Raw genomic sequence first — 21,759 nt, forward strand, 5'->3', positions numbered from 1 at the left:
ATACATGTAGGGTTTAGTCTAATGAAAAAATACTCCTTTTTTTCTTTCTGTATATTACTAACTTGGATAAGAGACACTTCTCTCAGGGATGTACCAACTTTGATATTACTACCCTATTTATTGTTCTTCTTTCCTCTTCTACCTCATACTCCAAAGGAGAGCTCATTCTTAGGAGAGCCTTGTACATCACTTACATTAGCAAAACTCCTAAACGTACAGAGTTTTTTGTGACTTTTCCAGATTCAACCTGCATAGCTGTTAAAAGGAAAAAAAAAAAAAAAACGCTCCTCCTCAGCTTCACAAGCTATAAACCCCCAATAAACCACCACTCTAATGAGATCTACACAAATGTCAGCAAGTTATATGAACTCCCACTGAATTTATGCTTTCAGTACTGCATGTAGATCTTGCTGAGTATATAAGCCATCTCCTTCTAGTCAATATTACGCCTAGGAAGGAAAAGTGTAATACTGACTAGAGGAAACAGCAGCGATGTGCAGGGATTTACTATTGTCTTGGTTTTTGAGGGAGTGGGGGTTTAGGGGCTTGGGTTTTTCTGCTCTTTGGTTTTTTAACTGTTGTCTGTGTGTGATTTTGCACTCTTCATTCCTGGAATTTGCTTCCTCTTAAAGATCTCAGTTTCCAAAAATTGCTGCAGGATCCAACCTGTCTTCAGAAACTCACAAAGACAACATTTTTACTGGATATGACCGTACTCTCTAAGAAGCATGCTTATTAAAATATACTGGTTTGATCTGTTATTTTGAAGTTTGCATTACTTTCTCCATCGATGTTTTTCCCTTAAAAGTCGCTTTAAACCATCCTAAAGGTCTTGTTATTAGTCAGTTTCTGGCAAATCCCTTAGCCCTTTATGCAACATCTGAGAATCTTATGTAAATATAATTTTGCACATCTTTCTGTGTTAGTTGATTTTTTTTTTTCTTCCTTTCAGTAGATTCCTTTTGATTTGTTTTGGTTGGGTTTTTGTTTTGGGGTTTTTTTTGAGATAGAAGACATTTCTAAAGCTTTATTTTGGAAGCAATGCTGTAAATATCAAACGTTTCCTAGATAGGTAAATCATCAGCTATGTAAGGTGCTAGCTTTAGAAGGTGTATTTTGATATTAATTAATGTATTCAAATCTGAAAAGAAATGCTCTGCTTATGCAGCTTCCACGATTGCTATTTATAGACTTCTCATCCTCCCTGTTATTGGTAGGTGTAATTAACAAGCCATCACTGGGAATTTTCCTAATCACAAAAGACTTTTAGTTGTAAGTACAAAACGGTCTATGCTCAATTCTGAGTAGGCAGAAATGAGGATAACTTATGTCAGATGTCCTATCTCATGTTAAATCCATGACCCTTTCGTGTCTCACTTCCTTCTTTATCCTGTCATACGCTTTTGGAAAATTAGGGTTTGGTGAAAAAGAAAGTTTGTCCAGTTTAAAACAGCTGGTTTTGCCAGCAGTAGAATCCCTGTTTGCTTGTGTTGTCTTTTAAAACCTGCCCTCCCAGAAACCCTGTCAGCTACCTGGTATTTTTTGCCTTTCATTGGGAAGGAGCAAATGAGTGTCGGGTAGTTTGCTGATAGTCAACGCCACAACCTACGTGTCCTCTTGGTGCATTTAAGAGGCAATTCCTTCATACTTAGTAATATTTGAAATTTGTGATGTTGGGGTAGACTCAAATTTCTATGAACCTGTTTAGTTCTTCAATTTCTCTGAATTTAACAAGAGGGAGAATATTGCTTGTGTTTAAAGACAGAGAGGGAAGGTTCTGTCTCTGTGTGTACATTTTTCTCTTAACCTACTGTTAGCTTCACTTTTTAAGTAAAATTTCATTGGAAGTACAGCACTTCAGAACGCTCTTAAAAAGTCACCGCTTTCTATTAAGTACTCTTCCTGTTGACTAAGATAATGTCACAGCTGGCATGGGGTGGGAGGGAACCTACAACAGCAATAAAACCCCCGGAACCTCCCTAGCTTGCAAGGTGATTAAAAAACAAAAAAAGGGAGATTGTTCTTCCAATAAGCTGTTTGATAAAATTTAGTTCATCTTAAATTCAATTTCTTGGTCAAGAGTATTGAATGAATTCAAGGTTTCAGATCATCAAAAATAGAAATGTGAAGAAATTCTTGGCAAGCTAGACTTGTGGAACAGAAACCTAAATTAGCATTTATGAGCTGAATGGGAAGCTAGGGAGATACCCTTTGGATAAGAACATTTTTCTTCCTCTGATATCTGATACCCACATTTAGCCACAGAAACTTACTTTATTTAGAACTTTGTGCACATTCCCATATAACCGTTAACCCTGAGAATTCTCCGGTGAGCCAAATAGTATCCATTTTGATAATAGGAAAACTGAAAACCTTGTAGGCTACCTTGCTCAAGGACAACACCCAAACAACTACAGAGTGGTACCAGCTGCCTCTGGCTACTTGTCCTTTATGCCATCCTGTAGAATATGCTCTTTATTGTAGACTGGCATTACTTGGGGTGAGGTACCTACCAAAAGACCACCTGAAGCTATAGGTTCTGTCATTAAGGACAATTATCCTGCTAATGTTTGCTCTGAGAAATCCTTTATCCCCGTTGTAGTGATAACTATCGTTGTAGTAATGACTATCAGAACCTTCAAAGAATGATCAAAGTAACGTTACGGAAAGTTACAGTTCTCATCTCAACAGGTAGTAGACATTCGCTAGAGAAGCCCTTCAGTTTTTGAGTTCTTTATTTTTAGTAGTAGCTCTGTACCGGCTTAGTCTGGGTACTTGGCTGTTGGCTGGGGTCAACCCACAAGCAGCTCTTCAGCTGAGGTCAGTCATATTCTTTAGGTTTACAGTTGTTTTTCTAGAGCAGAACAACAAAGTTAACAGTTTTTAGAGGACAGATTTCAAAATAATATGACACAATTTTATTGATCTGTAGTTGGCAAATTCAGTGGGTTAGGCCATGAATTAGAAGAAATAAAGTTTCTTCACTGTGGAAATGACTCTTACAGGTTTGTTACTCCGAAGTTTATGCCTCTGCTACTACAGTTTGATTTATGAAATAGGGAAAGAGTAGTCTTCATTCTTACAGTTAAGAGTTTTCAGGTACTGTTTTCATGTTATTGCAGTTCAGAGTTTACATTGCTCCCATGTTACAGCTTTTGTAACGAATTGCACTGCTTTCAGATAATCCTAGGCTGCAAAACTTCCTGATGCTTCCCTTCAGCATGAAGAAAGTATCGACGGGAAAAGAGCTTTTGGCTTCCAGTGTATCGCAAAATGGATTTTTAAGTCTGTTTTGGAGACTTACCTAGCCTGGTTTGAGGTGTATTTGAATAGAGCGATTTCATATTGCTGAGCCAGAAGCAGAGCTTCTTATGTGAAAAAGCGGACCCTGACTTATGTAAAATTATACAACTGCATAGGAGCTGATGCAAAATAAATCATGTGTCGCCTTTGTGATGATTTTAAATGTTCAGGCTTATGGGGGTGGTAAGAATTCAAGTTGTGGTTTAGTACAATCAGTAACGATCCAGCATTTTCTATAGCTCAAGTAAAGGTGCTCTTTCGATCACGTTGTGCTTTTTGATAGTGTTCTTTGTTTTCTGTTTTGACAGTTGCTGGAGAGGAACTCTCCTGGGTTTGCATCACTCTGAATTTTGTGGACAAATGTAGCTCACTAACAAGGGGGATGGAGAAAACTATTCCTGTTTTTGTTGGGTGGTGTGAATTTAAATTCAGAAAGGTTCAGAATTCTGAAATACAGCTCAAAAGCATATGAGCGTAGCAGTTGCATTACTTACAAGAAAAAGGGTACTTTTTGAGTATGAAGGAGATTCATTTTATGAGATTGTATTTAGAAGATGACCGTATGTGTAATCTTATTTCAGATGAAAAGAGCCGCAAAGCCTGATGCCAGAAATTGAGATTTGAGAACTCCCTTTTGATTAAATTATATATATTCTTCTGATCTGTCTAACTCTTAATAGGGTATTAAGTATATAATAGTGTAATGTAAAAGAGTAGGCGAACTGAATGATGATGTATTTAGTAATGTTATTTGCAATTAAAAACCCTGAAGAAGGGTTATGGTTGTATGATCAACCTTGTATAAAAATAGTACGGTCACCTTGTCCTTTGAAATGGATTTTGCTTGCCTTAAAGGAAATATCTTTCAGGTGATCCAGCATGCTGCAAATCATTCACTCTTACAGGTGGACATTATATTAGAATTCCTTACAAAATAAAGACGATGATGGAATTATTGGTTCTGTAAAGATAACCCTTGAATATCTTTAAAAGAAATGATGGTTGTCTGTTGTGTCATGCTGCTGGCAGATGCGGTGCACAGTATGTGCTGTAAGGGGAATTTTACAGCACTGTAAAATATAAGCAGCATTTGCCTTTATAAGCAGTAGATTTTATTGCCAGAAAGCAATTCCATCCCAACCCCCCTCCCCAGCAGACACTTCTTAATACGTTGAAATGAGTAGCTTCGGCTTGCTTTGTTTTGAGATCTGAAAACGGTTACAGCTAAATCTGGAGGTGGTGTATAAAGAGATGTAAAATACTGCAGAAACTATGAAGGTGCATGTCTGAGGGAGGGAAATCTGGGGCAATGGGTGTGTTAAAGCACAGGAAAAAAAATCTAAATTAGATGGGAGCTCCACTATTTTTAATTGCTTCTTTTTGCATGACTGACTTTATTTTTTCCCTTATTTTTTATATTCTCAGCTTGCAAGTTTTACCTCTTCAGATGTTTTTGTTCAATGAGTTTAACTTTTGACAGCAGCAGGGTGGGAGGTCAGGGGTGTTCTTTGTCTCTTGTTTTTCCTCGGCAGCTTTTTAGTTCAGTTTCTGGAAGGTACATCTCTCCCAGCAACAGGAGCATTCAGTAGCGGATGTTGGGCTTGTCTTTTGCATTGACAAGTGTTTTGACTTTCATGCCTGAAGCTGCTTGCATGTAAAGCTTCTCTTTGGAAGGGTTATGGAGCAGGGAAATGTGTAATAACATGCAAAGATGCGTTTCAAAGCTAGTAAGCTATTAGCAGTGAACAGTATGTTCTACGGGATGGTTACATTTATCCTGAAACTGTACTAGCCCATACTAGTAGTATGTTAGTCAAAAGTGATCGGCAAAATTGTAAAATTTTAATCAGATGCCTTCAGGTCCAATGGAAGAAAATTAATAGTTTTGCATTCTCATTTCTCCTCAGAAAACCTGAAAAAGGAGTCCAGTACCTAATTGAGCGAGGTTTTGTGCCAGACACTCCAGTTGGCGTGGCCCACTTTCTCCTGCAAAGGAAAGGTCTCAGCAGACAGATGATTGGAGAATTTCTGGGAAATCGACAAAAACAGTTCAACCGGGATGTGTTAGAGTGAGTATTGTGTGTGGGGAGGAGGTAAGCATATTTGAATGTTCAAGTAAGACGTTTCAGCAAGCTAGAGGTAGTAATGGTCTCTGAACGTTTTGTGCTAATCTTTGCTTTCCAGCTAAGTTCCTGTTACTGATCCAGCCAGGATTTATACTCCCCGTAGTCCTGTACATTTACTCTAAATTTATGTTTTAATTTCATTGGTGTTAGAGTATGTTACTTCAAAGTCTTTTTCCTTCCTCAGGCTGTCTAATAATTTACTGAATGAGACAAAATAATATTATATATAACATAAGGCTTCATCCATAACAGAACATGAAAATAATTATTAGAGCCAAATGGCTCAGATGTTAGATAAAAAGGGATTTCAGCGTGTACAGGCATATGCTGACAAGATCTATACAAACTGCTCTTTTCCAAAAGATTAGATAAAGAAAAACTGTTTTAAAACCCAAAGAAATTCAAAGCAGAAAATTAGACTTTTAGCAGCTTGGTCATAAATTTCTAAACCTTATCTACAGAGTAGACCAAAGAAGAAGTTGCTTTGTTTTAAGAGGTTGTTCATTTAAAACACGTATTCTTTTGGGGCTTTTTTTCTTAATCTGATCTACTGACCTGTAAACATGAATATATCTTAGTCCAGTTTTGTTCAAGGAATTGTATAAAAACAATTAGTTAAATGTTTAACAAAGCTGCTGAGAATGAAAGCAAAAAAAACCCCTCACCTTGCCCATTAAGGAAGACTAGGAAAAATTCTGACCACAAGTTTTAACGAGAGTATAATGAACCTGTACTGAAATTTGCATTGGTCTGTAGATGCAGTCTTTCTTGAGGACTGAATGTTGATATGTAATATTGATACCATAACATTGACACATTGCAAAAATTGTAAGGGTATGGTGTCATGATACAAAGTGTCTGCCAACACTGTGTATTTTCTTTGCATATTTCTTATAGACTGCTCTCACTGGCTTCATACTGCAAAGATGTCGGTCACATTCTCTACAGTCATCCTGGTCTTACTATTACGCTGTCAGAACTTATGTATCTCAAATTGCAAGCTTGAACACTGTATTACTACAGCTAACGGCATGTGTACATATGCTGTAGACCTTTTTTTAGAAGTCTTCTCTTTCTTTCCGGTGCCTTGTTAAAGGCTGCTTTCTTGTCGTACAATACCCAGCAGAAAGCAACGGAAGAGCCTCTGTACCAAAGCATGCAGCCAGCCTTACAATACAGAGTAATAGAATATGGCTTCATTTTGATGCAATCTCTATTCAGCATGAGTCATTATTAGCACTCGTAATGATCATCTGGATTTTGCAATTATGAGTCAGACTAGGGTGAAGACTTTCCAAAGAGTGTGTGTTTTCTCATTTTTTTAGAAGAAAACAGTACAGGTCCAGGACAAGATGATTTATAATCTTAGATGATGCATTTTGTGATCTTGAACAAATTTTTTGCCCTCCCTGTCTCAAACAGGCTAGCAGATTATGGGTAAACAGAAGTGTGTCTCTGCTAAGCCAGGTGCTGTATCTGTGATGAGGTGAATTGTTAAGAGTAAGGTCATAATCACCTACCTACAACCCTAAACAATCCCTTTATTGAAATTAACCTATTCTGAAATAAGCTGTTTCAGCTATGCTTTGGGGAGAGGAACACCCTGTAAGCAGTGCAGTTCACTTGATAGTGTTCTGAACTTGCCTGCAAATAGGTATTTTTTCTTAGAGAGATAATAGAATAGCATTTCATCTTAAGTATCACGTTTATAGATTGGAGGTAGATTTTGTCAAACTGATAATAACTCCAGGTTGTTACATAGAAGAGGCATTTTAACAGAGGATCCTTTTTCTGTTACACAATTTAATTTCAAGTGACTTGCTTTGATTTATGTTCAAGTTTCCCAGATCCTGTAAATTAGGGTGTTTTAACTATTCGAAATCATCTTTTCACTGGAGCTTATACAATATTCAAGAGAGTAGCCTAAATTTTTGACCAAGAGCTGCATTCTGGGCCTACTGTAGTTGCTACTTGGTGGTAGCTCAAGTGTAAAGGCATTGTTTGGGGGGTGTGGGGCTGGCGTTGATGTTGTTGCCCTGGCCAACATTTGGGGCACACCGGACACACTTCCCGAAGCACTGCTATTCTGCAGTGAGCCTCAGCTTTCTCTCTCTGCCTGACCACAGAGTGCTTGATGTAGTAGAGATGTAGCTGAGGATCTGACCTTCTACTATGTCTTGACTTTGCATTAAAAAACAAAAGTGCAGTCACTCAAAGAAAGAATGAAATAAAACCATCATAAAGAGTACTGTTAGAAGTGAGAGGGAAAGCATGACATTCTGTTGCTCTGTGTGGAAATCCCATCGTTTCAGTCCATTACACTACACAGTTACGCGCAAGAGTACAGGCAAGTGGTGCAGTAGAGAACCAAGGCAGTTGTAGCTGCGCCGACCCAGCAAATGGTATGTTCCACTCTTCTTGCCTAAGTTTTGTGGAGAGGTGGTAAGCAGGGGATAGCTCCTAGGGAGAAGTTTCAATTATCTGTCTACCTAGAAGCAGTGACGCCCAGCTGCTTCTTGCTTTTACCTGCCTGGCACATGTCACTGTAATAGTGAAGATGTGGTCGTTCGGCACAGGCTTATTCACCCAGAGTACACGTGTACTCAAGTTCTCCTGCAGGGACTAAAGTTCATTTAATCATGTCCTCTTTATCGTTATGATCATAATATTATTATCAGGGATTATCATTTTGTTAACTGTTGTTAACAAAAACTAAACAAGTGTGTCTGATCTTACTTACTTTCATGTTTTGATTTGCTGTAATGACCTAGCTAAAATAGCTTGTTCCCTTTTTTGTCATTACATAGCCTCTAGAAAAGTTTTGTTTACTATTTTGAAATATTTGCAGAAAAGTACTGCTTCCAGTTAAGGACATCGACCGTGGTGGTGTATCTGCTGTCGCCATAGCTCATATAAAAGATTGCTTAAGACCCCTCCCCATTACGTTGTTGGCCAGCATGTTTCTGGAGGTCCTTAATTGCTCTCATTACTTCATTTTGGCTTCAGCTTGTCTGCACATGTGCTTTACACCTTTGAAGGAGAAAAGAGCTTTTGAAAGTGTTACAGAAGTTACAATAGGTGGGAAGACTGTGAACATTATTGCAGAACTGATCATAGGTTTTTAGGTGTGGATTGGAAAGGGCGTGAGAAATGCCAAACCTGTTTGTTTGTTTCCTTGCGCTTCTGCATAAAGGGAAAAATATTCAAGGCAAAGTGAATAAATTGCTTTGGTATTAATCTATGTTAGCTACAATGTTACCAGTAATTTATCATTGTACAGCTATACATTTATGAAAAGGCTTTTAAAACTGGATAGTGCTTGCTTTCTGTGGTTTCTGCATTACAGTGCTGTTACTTGCTGTGATTCATGTCTGGTTAGTTAAAAACTAAAAGCTAAGTTTAAAGAAAGGAAATTTGTAAGCTTGTGATTTTAAAGTAGTCTTTAAACGAAGTATTAGAATGACATAGTTCACATTGTTGATTATATTAAACTGGTTCCTTATTTTTTTTGTCAGCACTGTATTTTCAGAGCAAGAAAGTAATTATTTCTCCATAAATGCTAACTGAAAGACAAGGCAAATGATGGGGAGATGAGAATTACAGTAATAGTAAGAGAGTATCCAAAGAAGATTTGTTTTTCTCCGTATGTAAGAACATTCCTAGACACAGAGCCATTTTGTACAGATTATTGTGCTTGCTGGAGGCTGTTTGAGATAGGCTATTTTAAGCAGTATAAACTATTTGTTATTATTATAGGCTTTATTATTATTATAGGCATTGTAATAATTGATTGGCCTGGAAGCACAAAACCATAATTATTTTTGGCAATGGTATGTCACTTACATTGGTCAGACATTTGTCATGCCAGCAGCTCTTCTGTTAAAAAAAAATAAGGGCCTGTTTACACGTACATATTCTCATTGATCCATTATTTGCAGTCCTTCCTTCACAGCTTACCTACAATTATTGCAATCGCTGCTGGCTGTTTCAAAAAACTCCGTGAATCTGTCCAAGAGATGGAAAATTGAAAGGTTTTTTTGGTCTCGAAATCTTACCTTTGGTACTGTGTTGTTAGAAATTAAAAGATGCAATGGCAATATGTTTTTATCCTAGCTGTGTTGTGGACGAGATGGACTTCTCAACAATGGAACTGGATGAAGCACTCAGGAAATTTCAGGCTCATATCCGTGTTCAAGGAGAAGCCCAGAAAGTAGAACGGCTCATTGAAGCTTTTAGGTATGATGCTGAAATAAATTACTCAGTCACCAGAAACCTGCTGTTGTCTAATGGTCAAACTGGAGAACTGGAGAAGATGAGCATATCTAAGTTACTTTCCTGCTTATTTGCAGGGTCCTTGCGAGCTACGTACGGTTTCAAATACACCATGTTGTTTGTGGTGGTTTTGCCAAGTATGTAATAGGAAGTTTTATTTGCTGGTGCTGTTCATGTATGTCATTTGTATTAACGTGGCGAGGTTTCTCAATTAAAAGCTCTTTCTGGCATCAGCTGAAAAAATACTCAAGGATTTTTGAATGTCTCTAACAATGTGTTTGGATATAATAGTTTATATGAGTGGAATTATAAGACCATTTACATTTTAGAGTATATATGCTCTCAACCTTTCATTTCAATTCAACCAAGGATTTCAACAATAGTGGAATAAAAAGCATTAGCTTATTAACACTAACACAAGCGTACTTTATCCAGGGCAGGATGAGATGTAGATCATCGTGTGGCAGTAAGCTAAAATCAATGCTGTATTCTTACCTCGTGTCAGTGGGTATTGCTCACTGAAAAAAAATGAAACACTGAAGTTATTGCAGCTCAGAACCTGTACTAAGAAGTGAAGTTACAGCGGTAGTAGAAAACAAAAGCCTTCCACATTCTAGGATTGGCTTATGAAAATATGTGGCCGGAAAGCTGAATATATGTATGGAACGTGAGTAATAGCTTGCTCAGCCTCTGGAATGTCGCAGTTGGTTTATTTGGTGGAATTAGAATAGTAATTCATAGCTCTGACAGCTTCCCCTCTTTGGTTTTTTACAGCCAACGATACTGTATCTGCAATCCAGGTGTTGTGAGACAATTTAGAAATCCTGATACCATCTTCATTCTAGCTTTCGCCATCATACTGTTAAACACAGATATGTACAGCCCGAATGTGAAACCAGAACGCAAAATGAAGCTGGAAGACTTTGTCAAGAACCTAAGGGGTAAGCAAACTCTGACGATGAAGGTCATGAAAACTTTTCCCTGTAACTGTCATTGGAGGGACACCGTGTGTCTTTTGGGAAAAAGGCAAAATACAGGACACTTGATTCTGATTTCACCTGACTTAAAACTACTCTTATTTTTACAGGCTTTAGTTATTTCAGGAATAGTGAAAACAGAATTAAGCATGTAGTATTTTGTCATTTTTATCTTGTCTTTCTTGAGTGGATGTATTGTCAGGTCATTTTATTCCCATATATGTATATATATTAAGGAACAGAAATCACTATGCCATGATGACAACTTTTGGAAATAAACTAAAGATTTAAATTTTTGGTGGGGGAAAAAAAAAATCCCAACTCCAAAACCTTCCTGAAAGGTACACAGTAAATAGCACAGAAATTTTATTTCTTCATTGGTATATTTTCTGATCAAGAAACTATTTGCCAGGCTATGGCACACCTAAGCTTGCAATTAGATTGCCAAAAAATATGGGTATTTTTTCAAATTTGTATCTCAGAGCTTTCTATCCTGGTTCTTTCTGGTGAAAAAGAACAGATTTGTATGAAGTATCAGCTCAGCCAGTGCTTTGCCTAAGAGGAAGTAGTCACTGTAGGGCTGAGGAAGAAGATGGTGCATGAGGAGATGATACCTCCTGTTGTTCCTGGGCACTCAAGGAAGAATGGATCAGGCAGCATTTACCTTTTATCACAGAAAGCACTCAGATGTTGGAGAATTAAAATGAGGCTGAAGTCCCCATCCCTTTTTTTCCTTTACGATAGTTTGTGCCCATAGGGAAAAAGCAGCTTTTACTATAATTCCATTACCACGTGTTTGTGCAAAGGCCAGGAAAATTGCCTGCTCAATCATTGCAACCCTCTCCTCCTCCTCCCCCTGCTTTTAAGCACAGAATAAGCACAGCTTAGTGCACAGTCCTCTCTTCTTTTGGTGACAATGGATGTAGCAGCACGGTAGCAGAATAGGCCCAGCGCTGCAGGCACCAGCAAGTGCTGATGTATTGTTTACAGCCATTTTCTCAGCGATGCTGAAAAGTGGGCTGAATGGCAGAAAGACAAAATCAAGTTGCTTAATGTATAAAAATACATTGGCGCATCTCAGATGCACGGCAGTTTGTATTCATGTGTGCATGTGGTACTTCCATTTTAGTACTAGTAAAAACAAAATACTTGTGGTGTTCTGGAATTTCAGATCTTGAAAATGAAAGTCCTGTTTGGTGATTTTATTTCCTTAGATTTATATAAGACAGCAAGGAACGATCTATGCTTAGCAGATGTTTTAGCTTAGCAAAATTTAAGCTAGTGTTGAGATTGTATCGTAAAGTCCACAAAGATGAAAAAAGGCCTGATATTCATTTCTTAGCATAATACTATGGTTGTATTTGTTGTATTAAATACAGTACATTCTCGCTGAGCTCCAGCCCGAATGCTAGCAATTTCTTATTATTATAGCCGTTTTTGTAACAGGCTACCTTGCCTGTAACTTAAAATGACTGAATCGCAAAGGGTGGTCTGTGGAAAACTTGCTGGTGTGGAACGGAACAGAGGTGGTTTTGCTTGCTTCTGGTCGCAAAGAAACTGTATTTTATCACAGTATTTTTTTATGTGAGCAGTTGTTCCGCTGGGTGACAAAATATTCTATTTTGGCTTCTGAATGGGAGCTGAGAGTTCATTGCTTTAAAACCTGTTTAAAAAATAGACATGCATCTCCCTGTCCCCAGGAAATCCAGCTTTAAGTCACTTATTGCGATTGGACTCCTTCCACTGCTATTAAAAATTCAGGATCAAGCATTCAAGACAGTGTGGCATTTGTTAGAATACTGACATGCCAATGATAATCACACAGTGCTAAAGAATAATGCTGTAACAAGGCTATTTTGTTGATTTGTTTTTCCAGAGTAAATGAATTGGTTTTGAAATCATACAGGAAATATTGGTTACGTTGATTTTACCGGATGTTCACAAGGTTCTCTTGTAGGAAATTATTTTATCAACAGTATTGAGTAATATTGGGACACAGGCAAAATGGAATGGTTGTTCTGCTTCCTCCCAGTGGTATACTCCTAGGAGGAGGTCATATGGAGATTTTAGTGTCAAAAGGGTTAGTTAACTCATTTGGGCTTTGATACCAAACAGAGGAAACTTAAAAGGGAAAAAAAAGAATTTACATAGGAAATTAGCCTTTTAATGGCTTAGTTTTATATTAGGGCTTTAAAACAAAAAAACAAACCTGTGTAATTTCCATCAATGTCTCGGCGTATTGGGGGCAGCAAGCTTTTGGCCAAAACTCAGTGCTTCACTAACGAGTAACATAACTTCTGCTGCTTTGGTAAGGTCAGTGCAAGAACAGCATAGGAAACGTTAGCTAACACAGTTCCGGCAGCTATAAAACAAAACAGCATAAACAAGTGCATCAGCAGTCTTGGGCAACATTGGCATTACTGTTAGCAGAGGAAACAAAGATTGCCCATGTTTTTATCCTCTCCTTGCTGAGAAATAACGGTGTGTGTTAGATCATTCAGAGCCAGACTGATAATAGAAACTGTTGGCTTCTGCAGGTGTGGATGACGGTGAGGATATCCCACGAGAAATGCTCATTGGGATTTATGAGCGAATCCGCAAACGGGAACTGAAGACGAATGAGGATCACGTATCCCAGGTCCAGAAGGTTGAAAAACTCATAGTAGGAAAGAAACCGGTAAGTTCACTTTGAATTGCCTGTCAGTTACTAAGGAGATGTAGGGCAATGTACAGTCTAGAACAATACAGAAGTGTCTTGCTTAGGAGTATGAATTTGTTGATAAATGGCAAAAGGCAGAAACTCTCAAAATAATAATTTGCTATGAGGTTAGTTTCAATTTTGGAGTATTCAGAGTGCGGATGAATTTTGTTGTTGCAGTCTGGTATTCATGAGTGATGACGTTATGAGTCTTAAACTCTTTTCTCTATGTGAAGCTTTACAATTCTGAAATTACACAAAATATCTGCATTTGAGGCAGTTCTCGTGTTTGTTTCAAGAGAACTGAAGTGTTTTGTTGAAGTGATGCTGTAGAGAATCATATTTCAACATTTATGCTATCTGTTACGGCTCCATAATTTACAAGAGTAATAGAGAACTGTTCACGTCAGCGTCTTTCTCAGCTTTGCAGCTAGCTCCATGAACTGGTATTTGTAAGGGGAGATTGTGTCATTTTGTCTCAGAACTTATCTGGAAATCAGGTCCCAGGGATTGTAAAGCTGAGTTTGAGCATCCAAAGATACCTCTTGCTTTGTTGTGGGAAAAATCCTGAAATACTTTGCTATATAAATTAACCTTCAAAGTGTCTGTTGGAAAAGGAGAGAGAAGAGGAAGGCCACAGCATTTTTCCCTTTGTTTTAGGACGTGACTGAACACAGAGGTATTAAGACCAGTATTTTACATGCTAACAATGGTATCTAATATGGGAGACTCAGCCTTCCTGAATTCAAGTCCTAGAGTCATCTTCTGAAAATCTTCATGTTAGTAGTCACAAAGGCAGCCCAGAACAAAGCCAAAAAAAGACTCGACTTGCATGTTTTTGAAGTCCTACATAATTTTTTTCTCAGCTCTGGGGAACTAGAGCAGAGACTGATGGGTTGCGGGATTTTTTATTAAGAGGAGGAGCATGGATCTCAAGATTCTCCCTATTACTTCTAAAGAGCTTTGAATTGTAATCTCTTCTCAGACAAGCCTCAACACGGGGAGAGGGGGAAGGGAATGAGGGACACCACCAAAAAAAATAAAATCTAATTTACTTCTGCTTCCCAGTAAGGAAATCTTGAGGAGATCTCTTGGAAGAAGCCGAGGAGAGAGAAAGCAAAATTTCCTTACTGAAAGCTTTTACATATTTTTGAGGAGAAGGGAAATAAATATTCTAAAGTCAGTATTTGACAGTCACTTATGCTTTCATATGAAACATTTTCTGTAATTGTTTGGGGATTTAGGATTATATATAGGCTTCTGTGGGAGGTGGGTTTTTTTAATGGCTCTTTTTTTATTCAGGCATGTGGCAATCCGAATCCTAAAACTAATCCTGACCTTGTAAATTAAATAGGATTAAGAAAACAATGCCCTCAATGGAGTCCTAGGTTCAAGGATTCTTCTGTTGAGAGACTTTTTAACTGTGTGAAAGAAAATTTAGGAAACAGCCAACAGTCTTTATTGATAGAAATATTTGTTTTTACTTTATAGGCATTTAGTCATAGTAAGACCGTGACGTATTTACTTGCTATGATACAGTACTGTGTTTCTCTGAAGTTTAACGAACTTGTATATGTCTTTCTACTGTAGATTGGATCTCTGCATCACGGACTTGGTTGTGTAGGTATTTCTCTCATACTCCTTCAGAATTTATAGTAATTTTAACTGGCAGCATTTTCTTAAACTGGCAATAATGCATTCTGTTACATTTTAACTTTTTACAAAATTGGGCTTCTTTCAAGCAAAATTTTCCTATTGTTGTAGTAATAACTCTCCAAAGTATGAAGATTTTCTTAAAAATATATTTCCCAGAGACTGCTTAATTTATTGCCAAGAGTTTTTTAGACCTTTTCTTCAGTACACTTTTTAAGCATTTCAAATGCTATTATCACTGTTGAAGTTAGACAGCCAGTAAAGAACAGACAAAGAAGTAAAATCGCAGTTGCACCTCACCTTTCCACCTGGGCCCTGGTGTGTTTATTCTTTCTGGTCCATTTCAGTATCAAATGATCCTCTAGAAAGGTATTGCCAGTTAATTTAACAGTTCTCTTCTGAAAAGTAGATGACCATAGAAAATACTGATTCGAGATTTAAGTTATAGGCAAATTCAATAATAATCCTAGAACTATTCTTCTAATGCAGTGTTCCACTTACCTTTATTTCATGATAACATTATTGCTAGTAGTTTTGAACAAAGAAACCACCTCATAGCAGAGGAGTGCACGTAGTGCTCTGAAATCTGATTACCTTACACAAATTTGATCCTAATGATTATTTTCTTTTTCCTCAATTATAACTGCACTGTACATTAGCATCTTCACTCAGGACAATCCAGAGAAGGAACTTTAAACTTTCATTTGTTTTTTCAGTCTTCTATTTCTTGCTTTTTCTGTGTAAACAATTAAAATGATGCAAAGCTAGCTTCATATTCCTAAGTGAAGTACCTGTCATTGTTTCATGGATGCATGTCTAGCAGTACTGCTGGACTGTAAAAACAAACTGAAAGATGTGACCTTTATAAAATACAGTGGAAGGGAATCTTACCGCATCATCTATTGCTATGAGTGAAAACATTGTCTGGAGTTAAGTTTAAATATTAGAGCTCCCTGTAGTTGTAGTGACTACCCTCGGGTTTTGTTATCTCGCTGTAGCAAATCTCAGACTGCCATATGCTGGGGAAACTAAGTCTGGAGGTAGGAGAGAATGAGAACATGCACCATTTATTCCTGCCACTTTCTACTGGGAACCCATGTAAGCTGTTCAGTTACCAGAACAGCCTGAAAATAGAAACCATTGACTTCTCCAGCATTCTTCACCACACCGGCTCCTTTAGAACATGTCAGATTTTTTCTTAAATACCTTCTCCTTGCAAGTTCAGGGAGGGTAGTTAAGCTAATGCCATAGATAAATCAAATGCTATTAGCATTTTAGCCATTATTAGTATAGTTATCATTGGATTTTTGGGAAAAACTGGAATCTCACCAAATGACTTGATAACCAACCAGGAACAAGGGCAGATAGTGAATTCTAAACTCTTTTCCCCCTCTTCCACCCCCACACCCCACTCACGTGGAGGAAGAAGCAGCATTAACAGTCTTTGACTGTTTTTCTTTGCCTAGTAAATCTCGTAAGTCCCATGCAGCATCAGGAATTATAACGAAATGCGATATATAAATGAAATATATGTCTAGGTACCAAAGAATATTCTCTACTTCAAATTTTTAAAGTCTAAAGGATTTCTTTTAATATTGTTGACAAGATACCATCATTTGCATTTGAAAGCAAAGAAGTCTCGCTAGGTTGAAAACAGCAGCTTTGGAGATAGCTTCAGCAGACATTTCAAATAAGAAAATGGAAAATCATTCTTGGTTTTCTTGCCGGCATGAGAAAATAAGCCAGCCTGAAAACGCATTTACGTTTTCCAGATGTCACCATCTCCTTGGTATTGGGGAATGAACAAATTGAATTAACTCAGTGGCTGACAAAACGTAATCTACAACATCAGTGTATTCATCTCACAAAAGCTAAAGTTGCTTTGCATCCTTTCTTCTAATAAAGATAGGTAAAAATGCTCGGGAAAGCAAACATCCTTTGCTTTGAGCTCCCACTTGCTTAATTTTAAGTTTTTTCAAGGTTCTACCGGTTCACAAAGTAAAACTCCATCCCCAGTAAAACTTTCCTTGGCATCCATATACAGGAATGCAAGCTGTTAGAGAATATTTTATGTAAGAATTTTGATGAAGTTTGAATGTCGTGCAAGTTTGTGGCATATAAATCTTTAATTTTTTATTGTTGGTTCTTTGATGGAAAAGTCTAATGGGCTTAGAGGTAAAAATATTTGAAGTATTCAAAAAAAGACTCTGGGTATGAAAGATGCTCTTTCTTGGCTAAATATTGCTATATTAACCATGAACTTTTGTATTATCGTAGGTCCTCTCTCTACCCCACCGGAGGCTTGTTTGCTACTGTAGGCTGTTTGAAGTTCCAGATCCAAATAAACCTCAGAAGCTTGGATTGCACCAGCGAGAAATATTTTTATTTAATGATCTTCTTGTGGTATGTACTTTCAGGTGGATAGACTTCTAGTGAGGTATTCAGAAATGCCTATCTCCGTGAAATCAGTGGCAATTAAGTGCATGAGCATTCCTAAAAATAAATATCTATTACCTGTTACTCTGTACTCCAACAGTCTTGGGATGATTAAGATTTCAATTTTCTTCATTATATATAATTTGCTTCTAAACTGAAGCCTTTTATTGATTACTGCGCTCTATTGTAAGAAAGTACTTTGATGCATGGGCTTTTACTATAAAGAACAAAAATTGCCTCCTCTTTACCCATTTCCCTAATGGATAAACGGAGACATTCTTTATTCCGTGAATAATGAATTCAAGTTACTTGTGGAAAAATAAAATTACATACTACTTTATATTCCCCAGATGTTCTACGAACCAGACATGTTTATTCGTTGAACTAGGAATAGGATATGTTGAAATACGTTTTACAGTTGACTTTACTTTTTAGTGTGCATTTAACTTGACCCAGTCTTTTGAAAAACAGACATACAAAACTAGTGACAGTTTGGAATTATTTGGTTGATTTACTCTTAAAAATAGGAAAATTTGGTGCACTCTATTTGGAATGTATTTGGCTGTTACCTGAGAACTAAGAACTAAACTAAATATTTCATGTTCTGTTACGAAAAAGGCACGCTTCAGATGTACAGTTTTATTATGTGTATTTTTTACATACCTTCAGACCTTAAAACCAGGAAGTAAATTTAAAAAAAAATTAATCCTTTTGATTGTGAGTGTAACCTAGTTGTAAATGTTAACTTGGGTATAAAATGATGGAACACTGTTGTCTTCGGTTGCAAGTTTTCTGTCATTTTTTATTACTTACTGGGATGTCAGTAGTTTTATCAAACTCTTTTGGGAGTAATATAGACCAAATTTGCCAGTTCTAGTAAAAGGCCATGGCCAAAAGTTAAAATTAGAAAGAAGCAGTAAAAATAAACCTCTTGGTTATAAAGAGGAAGAGTGGTTGCATTCACACTTTAGAACCCCAGAACTGATGGTAAGTAGTAGTGTGTTACTTCTATTGTAGCAAAAACGTAAAGGTTTCCACAGACTCGGAGCTTTTATTGAGATAGGTGCTTTACAAATCATAGGGAAAACAGGGCATCGTTGGATGAGATGGTGTAAGGCAGTATTTGGAGGCGCACAGAAGCGAAGCAAGCTTGGAAGGTCACACAGCGTGTAGGAATAAGGGCTAAGAATTAAACATGGGTGGAGAGGTCCGTAGGCATGTCCTGCCTGTAGTCAGACTGTAAGAAAAAAAGCGTGAAGGAAAGTATGGTAGCAGCTAAGCAGCTAAGTTTTTTAAAAAGGAAAATTTAAACATACTTACATTTTTGCTAGCACGTACAGTGCACAATATGATGAAGGGGTTTTTTTCTTTCTGGGATTTCAAGAAGTAGAGTTCTGGAGAACAAAGAACACAAAGGCTTTGTATCTGGATAAAATATTAAACCTTCTGGTTAAGAGATACCAATGCTTCAAAGCTAGCTTTGTTTCTTCCGTAGTAGTATATTAAATACATCAGCTGCATTAAAAAAAAAAAGGGAAAAATTACAAGTTCATCTTTTCTGGCAGATTATAGCTTTCTTTGGCACAAAAAGTTTTCTCCTATGCTAATTCTTAAGAACAATAATTTTCCACAAACACATATGGTAAAAGGGATATTTAACTTTGTTTATTTGATAACTTTCAGGTGACCAAGATTTTTCAAAAGAAGAAGAACTCAGTCACGTACAGTTTTCGACAGTCCTTTTCCCTCTATGGAATGCAAGTTCTTCTGTTTGAGAACCAGTGTAAGTCTTTCCTCTCTTTTTAGATGACCATTTTATTTATAAATAAAATAAAAACTTGTGTGAGTGAAAGGGGTGGACAGGACTTGACTCTGAATTTAGGAATAAAATTGCTCTGAATTTAACTCAGCCCTAAAGTTTGAAACAAGATGGTGTCAGCATAAGAAACAGCAAGATTGCTGTTAGATTTTTTTTGGTTGTAGGCAGAAGCCAAATGTGTTATATCTGTTGCTGGGCCAATGGTACAGTTACCTGGAACTGAATGTATGTTAATAAATAATGACTATTATAATGATATGTGTAATTCAAACCACGGTTTAATTTATTTTCCTGATTAATATCTTAGCGTTGTGCCTAGGTAATGTATACTCATTCAAATATAAATACAAAGCAGAGAGTCTGGATTAACGTTTGCATTTTCTGACACCTTTTGTTTATGTCAATTATAATCTGCATCAATCCAATATTCTTTTTATCTTTAATGCTTGTCAAGCTTAGTCTCAGCAGACAACAACCCCACAAAAAGCAAATAGTTTGCTAATGTTCCTGTCTATTTTAAGCCCACAGACAACATCAGTAATAACATAGCAGAGCATAGTTGTTTGTGTGGTACGTAGGGAGACAGTCTATTTGACCTGACTTCATGGTTTGTAAACCAAACCTTGACCTTCATGAGAAATTGGATACAGTTCAGTGTGACATTCAGTAGTTTCTGTGCTTTTCTGTTGTGGAAAGCTCCTAGTTTTTTCTTGTCCTTGAGAACGTGCTCCAATGCTCACCTCACTCAAAAGAAGTCGCTGTTATTGAGTCAAAGCATCTGGAGACTTCAGAAGGGAAGATTTTGTAGAGGTTACAGCAGCGATACAACCTGCAGATTATTTATATGCATCCACATTCATTCCCTCTCTCTTGTGCACACATTATATGATAAAAAAATTCATTTTTAGAGAGGAAGGCCAAATATTTCTGTCCTGGATTCTACTAAAAATAGAAGAATATATAATTCCTCTAATGCCAAGTTAAATGCATTTTAAAAAAAAAAATAAAAATCACGTAAGCCTGCTAAGTAGAAACACTTTATTCAAGTAAGCTTAAAAATATCTATAGTGGAACTAGGAGTAAAAGGTTGGATTCCTCCCAGTGAACTGGAGGCATTTTAACTGAGACACTTCAGTAGACATAGTTGGGCTCCTAAGGTGAATTCACTATGGTGAATCCGTGAGCTGACTGTGCTTCTAATATTGGTGCCTGTCAGGTGGAATGCAGTATTTTCCAATTGGGAAAGAGAAGCATTCTTCCCCTCTGGTTTGTAAAATTCATATTCTCCGTCTCCCCAGCAAGCTCTGGGGTATTTGGGCCAGAGCCGTCATGCCATTCAGTAAATCTGTGTGCAGCAGCTGTCAGAATCAGCTAGTTTCAAGTGAATACAGTTTAGTGTCACTAAAGCAGAAGCACCAAAAATACTGGTGTGGCTACTGGTGAGGCTGAATAAAATGGTTGGCGCTGATGATAGAAGAATTGACTTCTAATGATAGAAGGCAATTACGCTGAGGGATGGATGAGCTCCAAAAGGGAATGTCATGTATCTCTAGTAAATAAATAGGCCCCAAGGGAAGTATGTTTTACATTTTCAGTCAAAATCACTGAAAATAGAAAGGGCAAGCAGATCGCTTTGGAGAGATTGTATCTGAAACCAATAAATACTTACGTCAGTGTTTCCTAATGCTTAATCAGGATGTAGAGAAGTATCTCTGGTGATAAAATATTTTTGTTTGTTTAGTATGTGGAGATTCATTGTTCTTTGTTCATATGTGAAGGCAGCCCACGTGACTTTGGGGTTACCAAGTTTCCTTGTTTGGTTTCGTAAACTTCCCCGCACCCCCAAGTGGGGCACTTTCTAGAGCTGTTGGCTGCATATCCAGTTTCAGTGTTCAAAACAGTACGTGCTGTTAGGCCATGCTCTCCACCTGCTAGCCTGCCTAGCACCAGACTCGACTGCGCTGTGGGCCGTGTGCCTGCGTTCTGAAGGACAGCAGCTGCAGACAACTTGAGGCGGCTGTCTTATTTGATTGAAGGTAGATGCAATTGTCATGTGGTCACGAGATGCAGCCCAGCTGTGCATTGCCTCTGTGCAAGGTGTTGATATCAGACCCCGGCAGAAGCCCCAAATTCTTGCTCCCTCCTCCCCCTCTGTACTCTTTGAAGCTTGCAGTAGTTGGAACTTTTTTCACCTGAGAATGGTAAATGGAGTTGCTTCACTTTTAGCTGCAAATCTGATTTGGAAGTTTAGGTATCCTTTTAAAAAAGCCTAGCATTTGCACTTGTTTCTCAATATTTTAAGTCTGTATATTGTTGAAACCTAATGACTTTGAGGAAAAGACTACCTTACATCATCTGCTGGTTCTTGAGGGAATGAATTTTTAGTACATGGGAGCACTTGAACTTCAGGTTGAATACTTAAGTAAATATTTGAGAGCTTTAGCAAACCAATAAGGTCAGGCAGTTGAGTAAAAG

General features: G+C 37.5%; 1 protein-coding gene across 4 annotated transcripts in view; it reads left to right on the forward strand.

Moving 5' to 3' along the window:
* The window catches only part of IQSEC1 (IQ motif and Sec7 domain ArfGEF 1), a 365,437-nt gene that overhangs the window by 328,181 nt on the left and 15,497 nt on the right, over nucleotides 1-21,759 (forward strand). For all 4 annotated transcript variants that reach the window (XM_059823034.1, XM_059823035.1, XM_059823037.1 and 1 more), the window contains 7 exons: nucleotides 5,211-5,372; nucleotides 9,543-9,665; nucleotides 10,476-10,642; nucleotides 13,216-13,355; nucleotides 14,967-14,996; nucleotides 17,307-17,432; nucleotides 19,149-19,248. In XM_059823034.1, coding sequence (XP_059679017.1) covers nucleotides 5,211-5,372; nucleotides 9,543-9,665; nucleotides 10,476-10,642; nucleotides 13,216-13,355; nucleotides 14,967-14,996; nucleotides 17,307-17,432; nucleotides 19,149-19,248 — 848 coding nt within the window. The remainder of the gene's footprint in view (nucleotides 1-5,210; nucleotides 5,373-9,542; nucleotides 9,666-10,475; nucleotides 10,643-13,215; nucleotides 13,356-14,966; nucleotides 14,997-17,306; nucleotides 17,433-19,148; nucleotides 19,249-21,759) is intronic.

The sequence above is a fragment of the Gavia stellata genome, chromosome 12 (genome assembly GCF_030936135.1).
Source record: "Gavia stellata isolate bGavSte3 chromosome 12, bGavSte3.hap2, whole genome shotgun sequence".
NCBI classification, from domain to species: Eukaryota; Metazoa; Chordata; class Aves; order Gaviiformes; family Gaviidae; genus Gavia; species Gavia stellata.